At 44.0% G+C, this 15,382-nt stretch overlaps 1 protein-coding gene across 1 annotated transcript in view; it reads right to left on the minus strand.

The window, feature by feature from the left end:
* Nucleotides 1-15,382, minus strand: part of LOC126235028 (guanylate cyclase 32E-like) — a 434,536-nt gene that overhangs the window by 336,624 nt on the left and 82,530 nt on the right. The window contains exon 5 of the mRNA XM_049943763.1: nucleotides 11,349-11,466. Within this exon, the coding sequence (XP_049799720.1) occupies nucleotides 11,349-11,466 (118 nt within the window). The remainder of the gene's footprint in view (nucleotides 1-11,348; nucleotides 11,467-15,382) is intronic.

The raw sequence follows: 15,382 nt of genomic DNA on the forward strand, positions 1-15,382 counted from the left end.
TGGTGCCTTGCACGAGCTGCTCTGGGCCCGTGGATGCCCACATGAATGTCCGCAGAGCATAACAGAGCGGCCGCCAACTTGTCTTGTTGCAGTACAGGTGTAAAGGAACTGCTCCCATGGAAGACGACGGATTTGCGCCCTCCTTTCGGCATGATGAAGAAGGTAGCGCGATTCATCAGACAACGCAACGCTCTGCCACTGCGCCAACGCCCAGGGCCGATGATCACATGCCGTTTCAGTCGTAGTTGCCGATTCATGGTGTTAACGTTGGCAGATGCATGGGTTGTCGGCTGCAAGGACCATCGTTGGAACTGTTCGATGCACTGTGTGTTTAGACACACTTGTACTCCACCCAGAATTAATGTCTGATGTTAGTTCCCCCACAGTTCGTCGTCTGTCCTGTTTTAGCAGTCTGCCAAGCCTATGACGTCCGACATCTATAATGAGGGACGGTCGCCCAAACCCACGACGTCTGGACGTGGTTTTACCTTGGATTCGCCACGTGTTGAAGTCACTCACCACAACACTCCTCGAACACTCAAGTCGTGCGCAGCCTCGGGGCCATCACAATATGCCCTGCCCTCAGTCAAACTCAATTAGATCGCACGCCTTCCCCTTCTACACACAGACAGCACGCTCACTGATACTGCCTGCACCGTACGTGTGTCTGACTAGCAGTCATTCCTCGCCAGGTGACGCTGATGTCGCCTGGACGGGTTTATATCGATAGTAGGTCGGTGGTCATAGTGTTCTTGCTGATCATTGTATAGCTTACATGCGTCTAAAAATTTATTAAGTAACATATTACATATTTATTCATGTATTATATATACTGAAATTATGGGAGTATAAAAAAACGCGCGTTTTCGAATGCAACGTTGTGTGCAAATTTCAGCTAAATCGAACGAATACTTTTCGAGTTTTGCGAGCAGAAACATACGTAGGCTGTATTTTTACGAGGGCGGTTCAGAAAGTAACCGCCGATTGGTCACAGTACGGGTTGTGGGGGGAGTAGCGACGCCATCTGTGCGTTCACGCACTCAACAGGTCAGTCGGCATCAAGCCGTGGTCGAGTGAACGTCGTACCTGCGCTAGTTTAGTTTTTGTGGCAGTTTGAAATGTGTGCTGCAATAGAAAACCCCGCCAAATGTGAAGTGCGTGCTGTCATAAGGTTTTTTACAGCCAAAGGATATTCTGCAGCAGCTATTCGTCGTGAGCTTTGTGCCGTGTACGGACCAAGAGTTATGAGTGAAGGAGTTGTCCGTGAATGGGTACGTTTATTTAAAAGTGGACGAGAAAACGTTCATGATGAAGAGAGGAGTGGTAGACCATCATTGGTGACTGACGAACTCGTTCAGACAGTTGATGCAAAAGTTCATGAAAATCGACGTTTCTCAATGTCGGAGTTGTCTACTGGTTTTCCACAGATTTCTAAGACTCTCTTGTACGAGATAGTGACAGCAAGATTAGGTTACCGTAAGTTCTGTGCACGATGGGTGCCCAAAATTATTACCGACCACCACAAAACTCAAAGAATGGCCTCTGCATTAGACTTTCTGTCACGTTATGAGGACGAAGGAGAACCATTGTTAAACCTGGATTAAGTACGTGAACCCTGAGACAAAAGAACAATCAAAGATGTGGGCACATTCAAATTCGCCTACCAAACCAAGAAAAGCCTCGCAAGATTTTTCTGCCAGAAAACTGATCGCAACGGTGTTTTGGGATGCCAAAGGGGTGTTGTTGGTTGAATTCATGGAACGTGGTACGACCATTAATCAAGACGTGTACTGTGAAACAATAAAAAAGTTACGACGGGCTATACAGAACAAACGCCGTGGTATGCTGACTTCCGGTATCGTTTTTTTGCACGATAACGCCCGTCCTCACTCTGCTCGCAGAACAACGGCCCTTCTTGAGTCCTTCAAGTGGGACGTTATCAACCATCCACCTTACAGCCCAGACCTGGCGCCAAGTGATTATCACCTCTTCATGCATTTGAAGAAATGGCTCGGGTCACAGCAGTTTGATGACGACGAAGAGCTCAAAGATGCGGTCACAGGCTGGCTCCAGGCACAAGCGGGTGATTTTTATGCAGAAGGAATTTCAAAGCTTGTGAAGAGATACGATAAGTGCCTCAATCGCTATGGAGACTATGTAGAAAAATAGTGCAAAGATGTAGTTGTAAGATGTATATATTAAAATATTTTTATTTAACTTGGTGTATTTTTTTAAATCAACCGGAGGTTACTTTCTGAACGGCCCTCGTATATATAAAAATTAGGTTTCCTCTATCCATTCATATTAACTACAACCTGTCCGGATTAAAGCAAGTTGCCATTCATGGCACCGTACAGATTGATGTTGAAATCATCCTGAATCCTCCTGCGGTCACACAACGATACTCAGTTCTCGTACACAACGGTGTCATCATCAAACAGCAAGACGTCCGGAAGATCGGTTATATGCACGGGAAGTGCGATGTTCCTACCAACGTTCCCTGAAGGCTCTTCTCGTTACCTTTGCCTCCGAAGAACACTTGCCCTCCAGGACGACATACTGTGAACTATTAGTCAATACGTCTTCGGACTACTCACAAACATATTCCGTACTCGCAGACCTTTCTTTTCTGACTATAGTGCGGTACAATACTGAGTTCTTTCTGGAAATCTTGGAACAGAGAAGTTACCAATTGGCCTACATGCATGGTTAGCTGGACATCGTCTGTAAGAAGAGCGAGGAACTGTGTTTCAAACGAACAATTACTTTTACCTCTATCTTTGTAGACAGGAATTTTCTCCCTTGAAAATGCTCAGACATCCTGCAGCAGACCGACGTTGATGGCATTTGTCAATAATTTGACATACTTTCCCTTTGCCTCTTTTACGTACGGCAGCAAGTATGTAGCACATTAAAGAAGGACGGTGTTTGTCGTTTCACAAAAGGGTCACACATGAAATACACGTAACTAACCAGATAAAATTTAAGACCTTTCAAAAACAGATATTGAGTCATGCTAATAAAACTATTATCTTTTAAATCTTTGAAAATGACGTTTTCTCTTGGACTCTTAACAAGATGGCACGTGTTTACAACTTTAAGAAACACAACCCTTTTATTAGAGGTTGCGTGAATTAATTGCACAGCTAGGAGAAGTCTGGAACATCGAACTTCGTTGTCAGTTCCACCTACCATTCAGGAAAGCTGCGTTTCCTAGCAAGTAATTTTCTGATCTCGTGCATAGATGTTAGTTCCCGGGATTGGGAAAATTTATAAACCCACCACGCTGCTCAGTCTAACCTAACTCTCATTCCCCTGGGCCTATGTCAGCATTTTCCTGTTCTATGTATGTGAGGTTAAGCTATCGATGAGGAACTCACCTTCCAAGAAAGAAACGCAGCGGATAATTTTTGTAGAGCAGAAAATTACTGTGCCACACTAGGTACGGCAATCTAGAAGAAACGCTGTTTAGCAAAAAAGTAATTTGTCAAGGTGATCTAACTTTGCGTCGAAGAACAACCACCCTTCAGCCCAGCTTTTTAGTGTAGTTTTTTGCTGTGAGTGCAGAGCCGTAGTGAAGCAAATCGGATTACGCCAGTAGGAGGCCACCTACGCTTCTGCAATATAGTGCGTGTGGAAAAGAAGTTGGGAAGTTCTCCATTTGTGAAGTCACAGTGTCAATCGGTGCTTTGAAATCCATTTGTGCTACTACAAGAATGGACGTATTTATACCACCATATGAATTTCATTTTATTGATATAAAATATCATCATTGGCCTATAATCTGTATCTATACTAGTGGCCTGTAATCTGTATCTATATTACTACACAAAGACAAGTCGTTGTTTAACGTTGTTAACAAAAATCTTGAAAAGTACTTGACCGATTTACTTCAAACTTTTAAACGATTCTCTAATAAACATTCGGACAGAACTCTTGTTCAGAAAACGCAGAACACCTTGAACGACTAGAGATAGGACCTTGATATTCGTAGGACATGTACATTAGTATGTTCTACGTAAATGATTAGCGTTTGCACCATGTCGTCCCCGCGGGTTCAAAGGTCAACATCGATATTGTAGCGGAACACCACCTACCGGTAAAATGTGGCTGCGGCTCTCGTTGGCGTTATAAACCGGAAGTAATGGATCAGTGTGACTTGAGCAGACGTGCCGAATGTCTCACAGACGCATGAGAGAACCGTACCGTCAAATCAATGAGTTTGAAACAAGGCGCAGTATTGCCGTAAGAGACTGTGATGCATCCACGCGGTAAATTGCTGCACGTGTGGGACGGTTGTTTCGGCAGTGCAACGGGTGTATGCAGAATGGTTCACGGAAGGCTGTAGGACATGACGCGATGTGTCAAGTCGCACCACTCAGACTACTCCACGAGAAGACGGACACTTCATCTGAACGGCATTGCAAAATAGATCTATGTGCTCGGCTCTGGCGCAACAGTGGAACAATGTAACACATTGTACACTATCAGGTGTGACAATCCATCACGGTTTATAACGGCATGGGTTACGTGCGCGTCGTCCACTTCTCCTCCTGCCTTTGACGAATGTGCAGAAACTTGCTACACGGCAACGGTATATGGAATGATGTCACTGGGGCAGGAAGGGCATCAGATAATGTTTTTGGACAAATCCATGTTCTGTTTGTTTGAAAGTGATTGCCGCATTTTGGTTCGACGCAGGCAGGATGCGGCGTCACAGTGAGTGCATTCGCACAAGACATGCAGCGCCAACTCAAGGCGTGGGTGCTATTGGGTACAACCACAAATGTCCAGGGAGTTGCGACCAGTGTGACATAAGTGAATGACATCCTGCAATCCATAGCCGTGTCCTTTCTGCACAACGCCACATGTTGCTGCACGAACGCGTGCCTACTTGGTGTCACAGGATGTCAGTATTTTGCTCTGCCCCGTCAGATCACCAGACTTGTCGTCAATCGAAAATGTGCGGGCTATGGTGAAACGACGAGTGAAGCGCTGTGACCCAATGTCCACCACCACAGATGAACCCTGGAACCAGGTGAACGCAGCATGGGTGGCTATATCACTGGATGCCATTCGTGCCTTTACGCATCGATGTCATCATGCATGGAACAAGTTATCAGTGCCCATCACGGGCGCTGCACCTACTAGGCTACAGGACACATGCTGAACCGACGTGACTGAAATTCTAATCATTTTATTAGACCATACTAATGTACATGTCCTGTGACTATGAACCTTCTATTCAAATCGTTCAAGTTGTTCTGTGTTTTTGATCACGAGTGTATAAAGAAGCCCTATAAACTGCTGGGCGGAATACCCATTTTTTTCTGAACACTGTCTTTTACGTAGGTGAACTCTTTAGGCAAACTGTCTAGGTCAGAGACAGTATGAGCTCTGTGTACGACTGTTTTAAGCACGCTCATAGTTTGCGACGGGTGATGCCAACTTGATGCTTGAAAATACAAATCAGTGTGAGTGGGGTTACGATAAACTGAATGCCCGGAGAGCCATCACTCTTTCGTCTAACCAAGGCATCCAAGAAAGGCAGACAACCATCTTTCTCTGTTTCCATAGTGAACCGAATACTGTTATGAATGGAGTTAAGGTGTTGAAGAAACTCCATCACTTTATCATCTCTATGAGGCCACACTATAAAAGTATCGTCCACATACCTCCAAAAGTACTGTTGATTTAAGAGCAGCTGATCCGAGCGCTCTCTCCTCGAAATACTCCATAAAATGGTTGCCCACATTTCGTATAAAATAGCAAGAAACCTTTGCAATTTTCAGGCGCAAATGATTTTTTGTCCACCATCTAAGATTGCAGACCTCTTGGGATCGGTGTCAGTGTGGTACGGCGTACAAAGGACAGACCACACACATTGTGAAAGAACGCTGCACTGAACATCAACGTTACACTCGCCTTTTGCAACCAAGCAAGTGTGCTACTGCCGAACACTATTTCCGCTGGATATTCAATGGAGTATGATAGATTCTGACCACACACTATCTTTCTGGGACTCCGTTATTAAAGTATCCGTGGAAATACGCCTGGCAGAAATTCTAATAAACCGTGATAGCGGCTACCAGTTAGACAGTGCTTGGAACACCATCATCTTCACGATCTTTTGCAATCGAAGACGGCAAAGTGCGCCAACGGCCGCGGCGAGCGATACGCAAAGGACAGAAGTGTTCCGCGGTTCCAGCAGCGAGGGCGCTGCCACCGGTTAAGTGTGGTCCGCCTGTCACCTTGAATTATGACGCATGCGCGGAATTCTCACAACGAGCTATATGGGGCGGAAAAGAGCAGGTCTTCGTCAGTCTTCGATGGCTCACCTAAAGACGGCTGGCAGGTGCCCATTCGAAATGTCGTGCGATGAATTAAACGACGACCGGCTGCAAGCTCGAAATTTGTTCGAACATTTAATTCGCCGGGAAAATTTTAAAATTCAGATTAAAATATCACTCTGTAACGAGTCATTGAGAACCAAGTGTTTCTCGTATAAACACACTCAGTGCAGTTAATCCACACCAACGTCTGCAGGCTTGTCACTAAGTTCGGACAACGTGTTAGATCGTAAGAGATAACACCTATTTGCTCTGCAAGCTCTTAAGAGTTCATCAGTTTACACCAACGGAAGATATGACGTGATAAACGTGCAAAAGTCGGACAAAATTCTGAGCCCAGGTACGTTCGCTCAAGAGTAAATATACTTTCTGATCAATAGTATCCGGACACCAATTATTGACCATTAATATGGTGTGTGTTCCCCTTCGTATTTATGTCAGGCTGAACTCTGTTTGATACACTTTCAATGAGCTGTCTGAAGCCTGTGGAGCAATGGCAGCCCATTCTTCCTAACGAGCGGAAACCAGAGAAGCTAGTGATGTTAGGTGCTGGGACCTGGAGCAAAGTCGAAGTTTTAAGTCATCCCAAAAGTCTTCCATTTGGTTCAGGTCGGGACACTGGTCAGGCCAATTCATTACAGAAATGTTAAGGTCCACAAACCATTGCCTCTCAGTTACTGATTTATGACAAGGTGCACTGAGATGCTGGTACACTCTTCGTCTCTGAACTGTTTCTCTACTGTACACAGTACACAAAGCTGGCAAATGTGTTCAGATCCACTTTCAGCGTTTTCTTAAGTGCAATAAAAGTAACCACGAAGAAAAGCCCACAGTAATACTACCTCCTGTGTGCTTTGTCTCTATGCATGTTGACAGGTGCCGTTCTCCAGGCATTCACCAAACTCAGCCCTTTCCATCGGACTGCCACAGAGTATAGCGCGAGTCACCGCTCCGAATCATTTGTCTCCAGACATCCACTGTCCGGTGCCGTTGCTTTTTACGTCACCTCGACCGTGGCGTAACATTGAGTACAGAAATGTGTAGCTTGCGAGGAGTTGCTCGTTCATTGTACCCCATTCTTTTTAACTCCGTACGTTCAATCACTGTGGTAGCTAGACTGACTGTAGCACTTTGGAACTCACGAGCGATTTCTTCCACTTATTTCATGTGTTTTTTTACAACCACCCTCCGCAATGCTCGACGATCCCTGTCTGTTTCCATTTCACAATCACATCACTAACAGTCGACTTCGACCCCTGTCCATTTCCTTTTCACAATCTCATCACTAACAGTTGACTTGGGCAGCTTTAGAAGGACTGAAAAGTCCTTCATGGATTTGTTACACAATTGACACTGGACGCCTAGTCCACGTTAGAAGTCTCTAAGCTGTCTTGCTTCTTTACTGACAACACCTTAGTCCTCACCTCGTTTTAAATTGACGCCTCCACTTCTCGTGACATCTAGCGATCAATTCCGCATTATATAGTGATGTCCGGGTACTTTTGATCAGATAGTGTATGGCTATATGCCAACGGCCTTGCTGCAGTGGTAACACCGGCTCCCGTCAGATCACCGACGTTAAGCGCTGCCGGGCTTGACTAGCACTTGGTTGGGTGACCGTCCGGGCTGCCGAGGGCTGTTGGGGTGCACTCAGCCCCTGTGAGGCCACGTGAGGAGCTACTTGACTGAGAAGTAGTGGCTCCAGTCACGAAACCTGACAACGGCCGGGAGAGCGGTGTGCAGACCACGTGCCCCTCCAGATCCGCATCCAGTGACGTCTATCGGCTGAAGATGACACTACAATCGGTCAGTACCATTGGACCTTCGTGGGCCTGTTCGTAAGGAATTTAGTTTATTTTAGTTACAGTGCATGATTGTATAATAGCCCCCCTTTTCATGCGTTCAGCAGTCCAACGCTCTGACGACGTCATGTGTTGCTCAGAGTGCCCTGCTTCACCATACGCATTGTGTTAAGTAATCCACGAATGTAATAGATGTACTATGCCTGTCGGAGCATCACATTGTCACTGATATGCAAAAGGTTAGCATTAATGGGTACAAATTAGCTGCACATGTAAGTAGAGATAATATGATGAGAGGAGGAGTTGCCATACATGTCAAAAGCTTCCACAGTGTAAAAAATTTAGAAACTAAAAAATTTTGTGTAGAGCAACATATGGAAGCATGTGCCACTGAACTTAAACTAAATGATGGCACTTTCATAATTGTAACAGTGTATAGGTCCCCCTCAGGAAACTTCCAGCTATTTCTAGAAAACTTGGATGCTTTGTTGTGCTATCTGTCAGACAGGGGGAAGCAAATTATCATTTGTGGGGATTTCAATGTTGACTCCCTGTAAGAGTGTAATAGGAAGAATGACCTTGTAGTATTACTCCTTTCAATTTGAGGTCCGTCATTGATTTTCCTACTCGGATAACAAAGAACAGCAGTACATTAATAGATAACTTTTTTATAGACCAAGATAAGTTTAAGGACATAAATGCTTATCCTGTTGAGAATGGTCTTTCAGATCATGGTGCACAGCTAGTTACAGTACATGACATAGCTCCATGCAGTATATCAAATCAGACTTTCAAAGCAGTGCGTTCAATTAACAATATAAATATTGCAAACTTTAGGGAAAGCCTACAGCAACTAGACTGGGATGAAGTGTATAAGGAACCTGATGCAAACTTGAAATATAACTTATTTCACGATACATTTTTAATGGTATTTGAAAATTGTTTTCCCAAGAAAATAGTTAAACATAATTCCAAGAAAACATATAAAAAACCATGGCTAACTAAAGGAATAAGAATATCTTGCAACCGTAAAAGAGAACTGTATCTAACAGCAAGAGGGAGTACTGACCCCGAAATTGTTCAATATTATAAAAACTATTGTGCGGTACTAAGAAAAGTTATTAAAAAGTCCAGAAGCATGTGTATCATGTCTGAGATCAGTAACTCTTATAATGAAATTAAAGCAATTTGGAATATTTATGAAAGGGAAACAGGGCAACCAAGAGCGCAGGAAGACTTTAGTGCCATAAAACTGAATGACAAGTGTACTAACAAACAATCAGAAATTGAAAATATTTTCAATAATCATTTTTAAATGTTGTGGAGAAAATAGGATCTAGATCTTCACTAGAAGAGGCAAGGCTACTAATAGAAGAGGCCATACCTGTGCAGTTTGAAACAACTGTAATTCCACCAACCTCTCCCTCTGAAATCAGTAAAATAATAAACTCACTGAAAAGTAAAAGCTCTTACGGAATTGATGGCATTTCCAGCAAGTTACTTAAAGCTTGTTCCCCACAGATAATTAGGATTCTCAGCCACGTATGTAATAGCTCTTTGGAGCAGGGTGTTTTCCCCGATAGACTGAAATATGCCATTGTAAAACCATTGCATAGAAAGGGGGATACGTCGGATGTCAACAACTATCGCCAATCTCTCTTCTGACAGCTCTATGAAAATTTTTTGAGAAAGTAATGTATTCAAGAGTAGCCTCCCATATTTGTAAAAATAAATTACTAACAAAATGTCAGTTCGGTTTTCAGAAAGGCTTTTCAACAGAAAATGCTATATATGCTTTCACTGATCAAATATTAAATGCTCTGAATAACCGGACATCACCCATTGGTATTTTTTGCTATCTCTCAAAGGCCTTTGATTGTGTAAATCATGGAATTCTTTTAGATAAGCTAAATCATTATGGCTTGAGGGGGCAATGCACAAATGGTTTAATTCATACTTAACTGGAAGAATGCAGAAAGTTGAAATAAGTGGTTCATGTAATGTTAAAACAACAGCTGATTCCTCAAACTGGGGGGCTATCAAGTACGGGGTCCCACAGGGTTCGGTCTTAGGTCCTTTACTGTTCTTGATATACATTAATGACTTACCATTCCACCTTGATGAAGATGCAAAGTTAGTTCTTTTTGCTGATGATACAAGTATAGTAATAACATCCAAAAACCAAGAACTAAGTGATGTAATTGTAAATGATGTTTTTCACAAAATTATTAAGTGGTTCTCAGCAAACGGACTCTCTTTAAATTTTGATAAAACACAGTATATACAGTTCCGTACAGTAAATGGCACAACTCCAGTAATAAATATAGACTTTGAACAGAAGTCTGAAGCTAAGGTAGAATTTTCAAAATTTTTAGGTGTATCCATTAATGAGAGGTTAAACTGGAAGCAACACATTGGTGGTCTGCTGAAACGTCTGAGTTCAGCTACTTGTGCTATTAGGGTTATTGCAAATTTTTGTGATAAGAATCTCAGTAAATTTGCTTACTATGCCTACTTTCATTCACTGCTTTCGTATGGCATCATATTCTGGGGTAATTCATCGTTGAGTAGAAAAGTATTCATTGTTCAAAAACGTGTAATCAGAATAATTGCTGGAGCCCACCAATGGTCATCCTGCAGACATCTATTTAAGGATCTAGGGATCCTCACAGTAACCTCACAGTATATGTATTCACTTATGAAATTTGTTGTTAATAATCCAGCGCAGTTCAAAAGTAATAGCAGTGTGCATAGCTATAACACCAGGAGAAAGGATGATCTTCACTATGCAGGGTTAAATCTGACTTTGGCACAGAAAGGGGTAAATTATGCTGCCACAAAAGTCTTTGATCACCTGCCAAACAGCATCAAAAGCCTGACAGATGGTCAACTAACATTTAAAAATAAGTTAAAAGAATTTGTAGATGACAACTCCTTCTACTCATTGGCTGAATTTTTAGATATAAATTAAGGGGGGCAAAAAAAAAAAAAAAAAAAAAAAAACTTAAACATTAGTTCATGCAATATTTTGTGTAATGTAATATCTTGTACAGATATCTTTTATTAACCGACACGTTCCACATCATTACGAAGTGTCGTATTCATGATCTATGGAACAAGTATTAATCTAATCTAATCTCCATTTGTTGTGCCATTCGGTTACGGAAGAGAAGCGTCAGCGGAAGGGGTTACTCACTCGTAGCGACTGCTTTTGGGGTAGTAGGGAGACAGCTTCAGCACCGAGCGTAGAGCGGGGACGTCCGTCACGTCGAAAGCGTTGTCAGCGTCGCCCTCCAGGTACGGGTCTAAGTAGACTGGAACATTACAGAGCAGCAGGTGAGTCACTTCAATCTCATGACACAAGGCAAAAATTCTGAGCCGCAGAGCACGTAGACTCTAGTAATGGAACTGTTATTGATACCATGCACTCTAGAACACTGAGGAAAAAATGAATTGCTGAAAATAATAGATTTGGAACTTACCGCGAAAATCACTAAAAATAAGACAGCAGTTAAACAGTACAGAACAGATGTGAAACACAGCAGCGTACCTTGATGGAGGTACATACAGTTTCCAGTTACACACTGTCCATAAGTGACCATAATTTTCGGAAAATCTCATCCCTTTGTAACGACACAGTTATGTCAAGACAGTAACATGCACTTAAAGGCACTCACTTGCGAAACATAATTTGCAAAGCATTATTTTCATTTGTGTGTTTCTTTAATTTCAATCATAAAACGATACGAAATACACTCCTGGAAATGGAAAAAAGAACACATTGACACCGGTGTGTCAGACCCACCATACTTGCTCCGGACACTGCGAGAGGGCTGTACAAGCAATGATCACACGCACGGCACAGCGGACACACCAGGAACCGCGGTGTTGGCCGTCGAATGGCGCTAGCTGCGCAGCATTTGTGCACCGTCGCCGTCAGTGTCAGCCAGTTTGCCGTGGCATACGGAGCTCCATCGCAGTCTTTAACACTGGTAGCATGCCGCGACAGCATGGACGTGAACCGTATGTGCAGTTGACGGACTTTGAGCGAGGGCGTATAGTGGGCACGCGGGAGGCCGGGTGGACGTACCGCCGAATTGCTCAACACGTGGGGCGTGAGGTCTCCACAGTACATCGATGTTGTCGCCAGTGGTCGGCGGAAGGTGCACGTGCCCGTCGACCTGGGACCGGACCGCAGCGACGCACGGATGCACGCCAAGACCGTAGGATCCTACGCAGTGCCGTAGGGGACCGCACCGCCACTTCCCAGCAAATTAGGGACACTGTTGCTCCTGGGGTATCGGCGAGGACCATTCGCAACCGTCTCCATGAAGCTGGGCTACGGTCCCGCACACCGTTAGGCCGTCTTCCGCTCACGCCCCAACATCGTGCAGCCCGCCTCCAGTGGTGTCGCGACAGGCGTGAATGGAGGGACGAATGGAGACGTGTCGTCTTCAGCGATGAGAGTCGCTTCTGCCTTGGTGCCAATGATGGTCGTATGCGTGTTTGGCGCCGTGCAGGTGAGCGCCACAATCAGGACTGCATACGACCGAGGCACACAGGGCCAACACCCTGGTGTGGGGAGCGATCTCCTACACTGGCCGTACACCACTGGTGATCGTCGAGGGGACACTGAATAGTGCACGGTACATCCAAACCGTCATCGAACCCATCGTTCTACCATTCCTAGACCGGCAAGGGAACTTGCTGTTCCAACAGGACAATGCACGTCCGCATGTATCCCGTGCCACCCAACGTGCTCTAGAAGGTGTAAGTCAACTACCCTGGCCAGCAAGATCCCCGGATCTGTCCCCCATTGAGCATGTTTGGGACTGGATGAAGCGTCGTCTCACGCGGTCTGCACGTCCAGCACGAACGCTGGTCCAACTGAGGCGCCAGGTGGAAATGGCATGGCAAGCCGTTCCACAGGACTACATTCAGCATCTCTACGATCGTCTCCATGGGAGAATAGCAGCCTGCATTGCTGCGAAAGGTGGATATACACTGTACTAGTGCCGACATTGTGCATGCTCTGTTGCCTGTGTATGTGCCTGTGGTTCTGTCAGTGTGATCATGTGATGTATCTGACCCCAGGAATGTGTCAATAAAGTTTCCCCTTCCTGGGACAATGAATTCACGGTGTTCTTATTTCAATTTCCAGGAGTGTATTTCAAAGTATGTATTAGTTCAAATGGTTCAAATGGCTCTGAGCACTATGGGACTCAACATCTGTGGTCATAAGTCCCCTAGAACTAAGAACTACTTAAACCTAACTAACCTAAGGACATCACACACATCCACGCCCGAGGCAGGATTCCAACCTGCGACCGTAGCAGTCGCGCGGTTCCTGACTGAGCGCCTAGAACCGCTAGACCACCGCGGCCGGCCTATGTATTAGTGTTCTCAGACTGTAAGCGGCACCGCCATCTGTTAGAAGCCAAAGAATATGTTTACATAAATATCATCATTTCTGTCTGAGTACTTTAGCGTTTGCAGACAATATTTATTGTTTGTGTACTCCATTACTTTAAAGTTTAAACTGTACTGAAAGGTAGAATGCGTGTTAAAAAGAAACAAAGTGTGTAAAACGTTTATTGTCCTTGTACGAGAAACTGCATTAGCTAGGCAGAGACTTCCTTTATCGTAATAAGTTTGACAGTATTAGTCTGTGGCAGTGTGGTTATGGTCCGTGCTGTGTTTGTTACTGTGAGCGATCTGTGATTATCAGTGCAGTACATACGGAGGAATATTTGTAACTTGGCTGTATATGAAGATAGCACAAGAAGAGATGTGCCACTATGTAATAATTAACGTAAAATGGCGATAGAAGGAACTAGGAAGGAAACGGAAATTATTTATCTGCCACTGGGGGGCGACATCACAGCGTCAATCGAAGTAGGTGATGTTTACTTTAAAGTGCAGTTTCTCACTAACGGTTTAGTTCACATTCTGAAACTAAAGGAGTAAATACAGTGTAAACTGTTTTCACCACCCTTCATTAAAGTTATTTTATCATTTAAAAGTTTCATTACGACAATGCTGTTTCTGCAACTGCAGTAAATTATTCACTTTTTTAACTGCACTGTATTATGTATATGTATATGATTGGTTATAGTGATTAGTCCATGGATAGAATTTCAATGTGCGTGCATGGTGATGTGAATGATTCCCATTCCTGTAGTTACACGTTACTAGATAATTATCTGAGCCTGTGATTCGGTGTAGCACGTCATTAGGTACTCCATGGCAACCTTCCATGTGTCATAGCTGTGGATGATTTGTGGTGATTACCAAGTCTCAGTATGTGAACATAAAAGTGGAATAGTATTACCGAACGTACTGAATTTCAGCTATAGTTAGGCATCGAGTAGTCCGATGTCTTCACGGTCATATTTTCAATGAATTAATATCTTCTACAGTAAATCCCGACGGCCGCATTATACCGCCGACTATGTGCAGCTGTAACATTGCGGTCCAATACAAGCGTAGCTACAGAAGGACTATAAAAAAAGCAAAGTCGTATGTCACCGTTGACTGGGAGAACACAGTTTCAGCTCCATAACTGGGAAGGTTTCTCGGTCCTTCGCGCACTATCGCAACTTCCCTTCACGAAGTGTGAGAGTTGTGTGTTTAAGTGTATCTGGTAAGTGTGGTTGACTGCAAGGGTGTGTGCAGTGTGGTGTGTTTGTGCTGGACGATGATGAGGGATGGGAGAGGGTGAAACTGTTGCTGTGACGTTTCCTTCTCCTCGGACATTAGCAAGGGAGCGAGCTTGACGTTCCCTTCCGACGGACAGATCATCAACATTGCCACATGCTTTCCTGTACGTTCATAGACATTTAACTGCAGGAGACCCGAGAATATTTATGCACTCTGTTCAGAAAGTAAAAAGCGAATCCTGATCAAAGTATGAAACCTAATCTCGAGGCATCGACATGTTACACATTAATTAAAATGACACATAGAGACATATTTGCCGTATTTACCTCTATTTTCCAGTAATGTGAAGCAGTATTACTTTAATGTTTATATTTGTGCATCTCATTTACTTATCAAAAAGAACTCTAGGTGACAGTTCGCGTAGTTCAGTTGTCTGGTAGAAGTTTTTCGTCACTAGTGGTAACCCACACCTCCCACGTCGTGCGCTTTTCAATGACCTTCCCTAAATTATGTGCCTGTCCACGTAAGAGACAGCAGGCTACCTCTCAAAGGAAACAAAACTTGCCATGT

Source organism: Schistocerca nitens, chromosome 2 (genome assembly GCF_023898315.1).
Source record: "Schistocerca nitens isolate TAMUIC-IGC-003100 chromosome 2, iqSchNite1.1, whole genome shotgun sequence".
Classification (NCBI taxonomy): Eukaryota; Metazoa; Arthropoda; class Insecta; order Orthoptera; family Acrididae; genus Schistocerca; species Schistocerca nitens.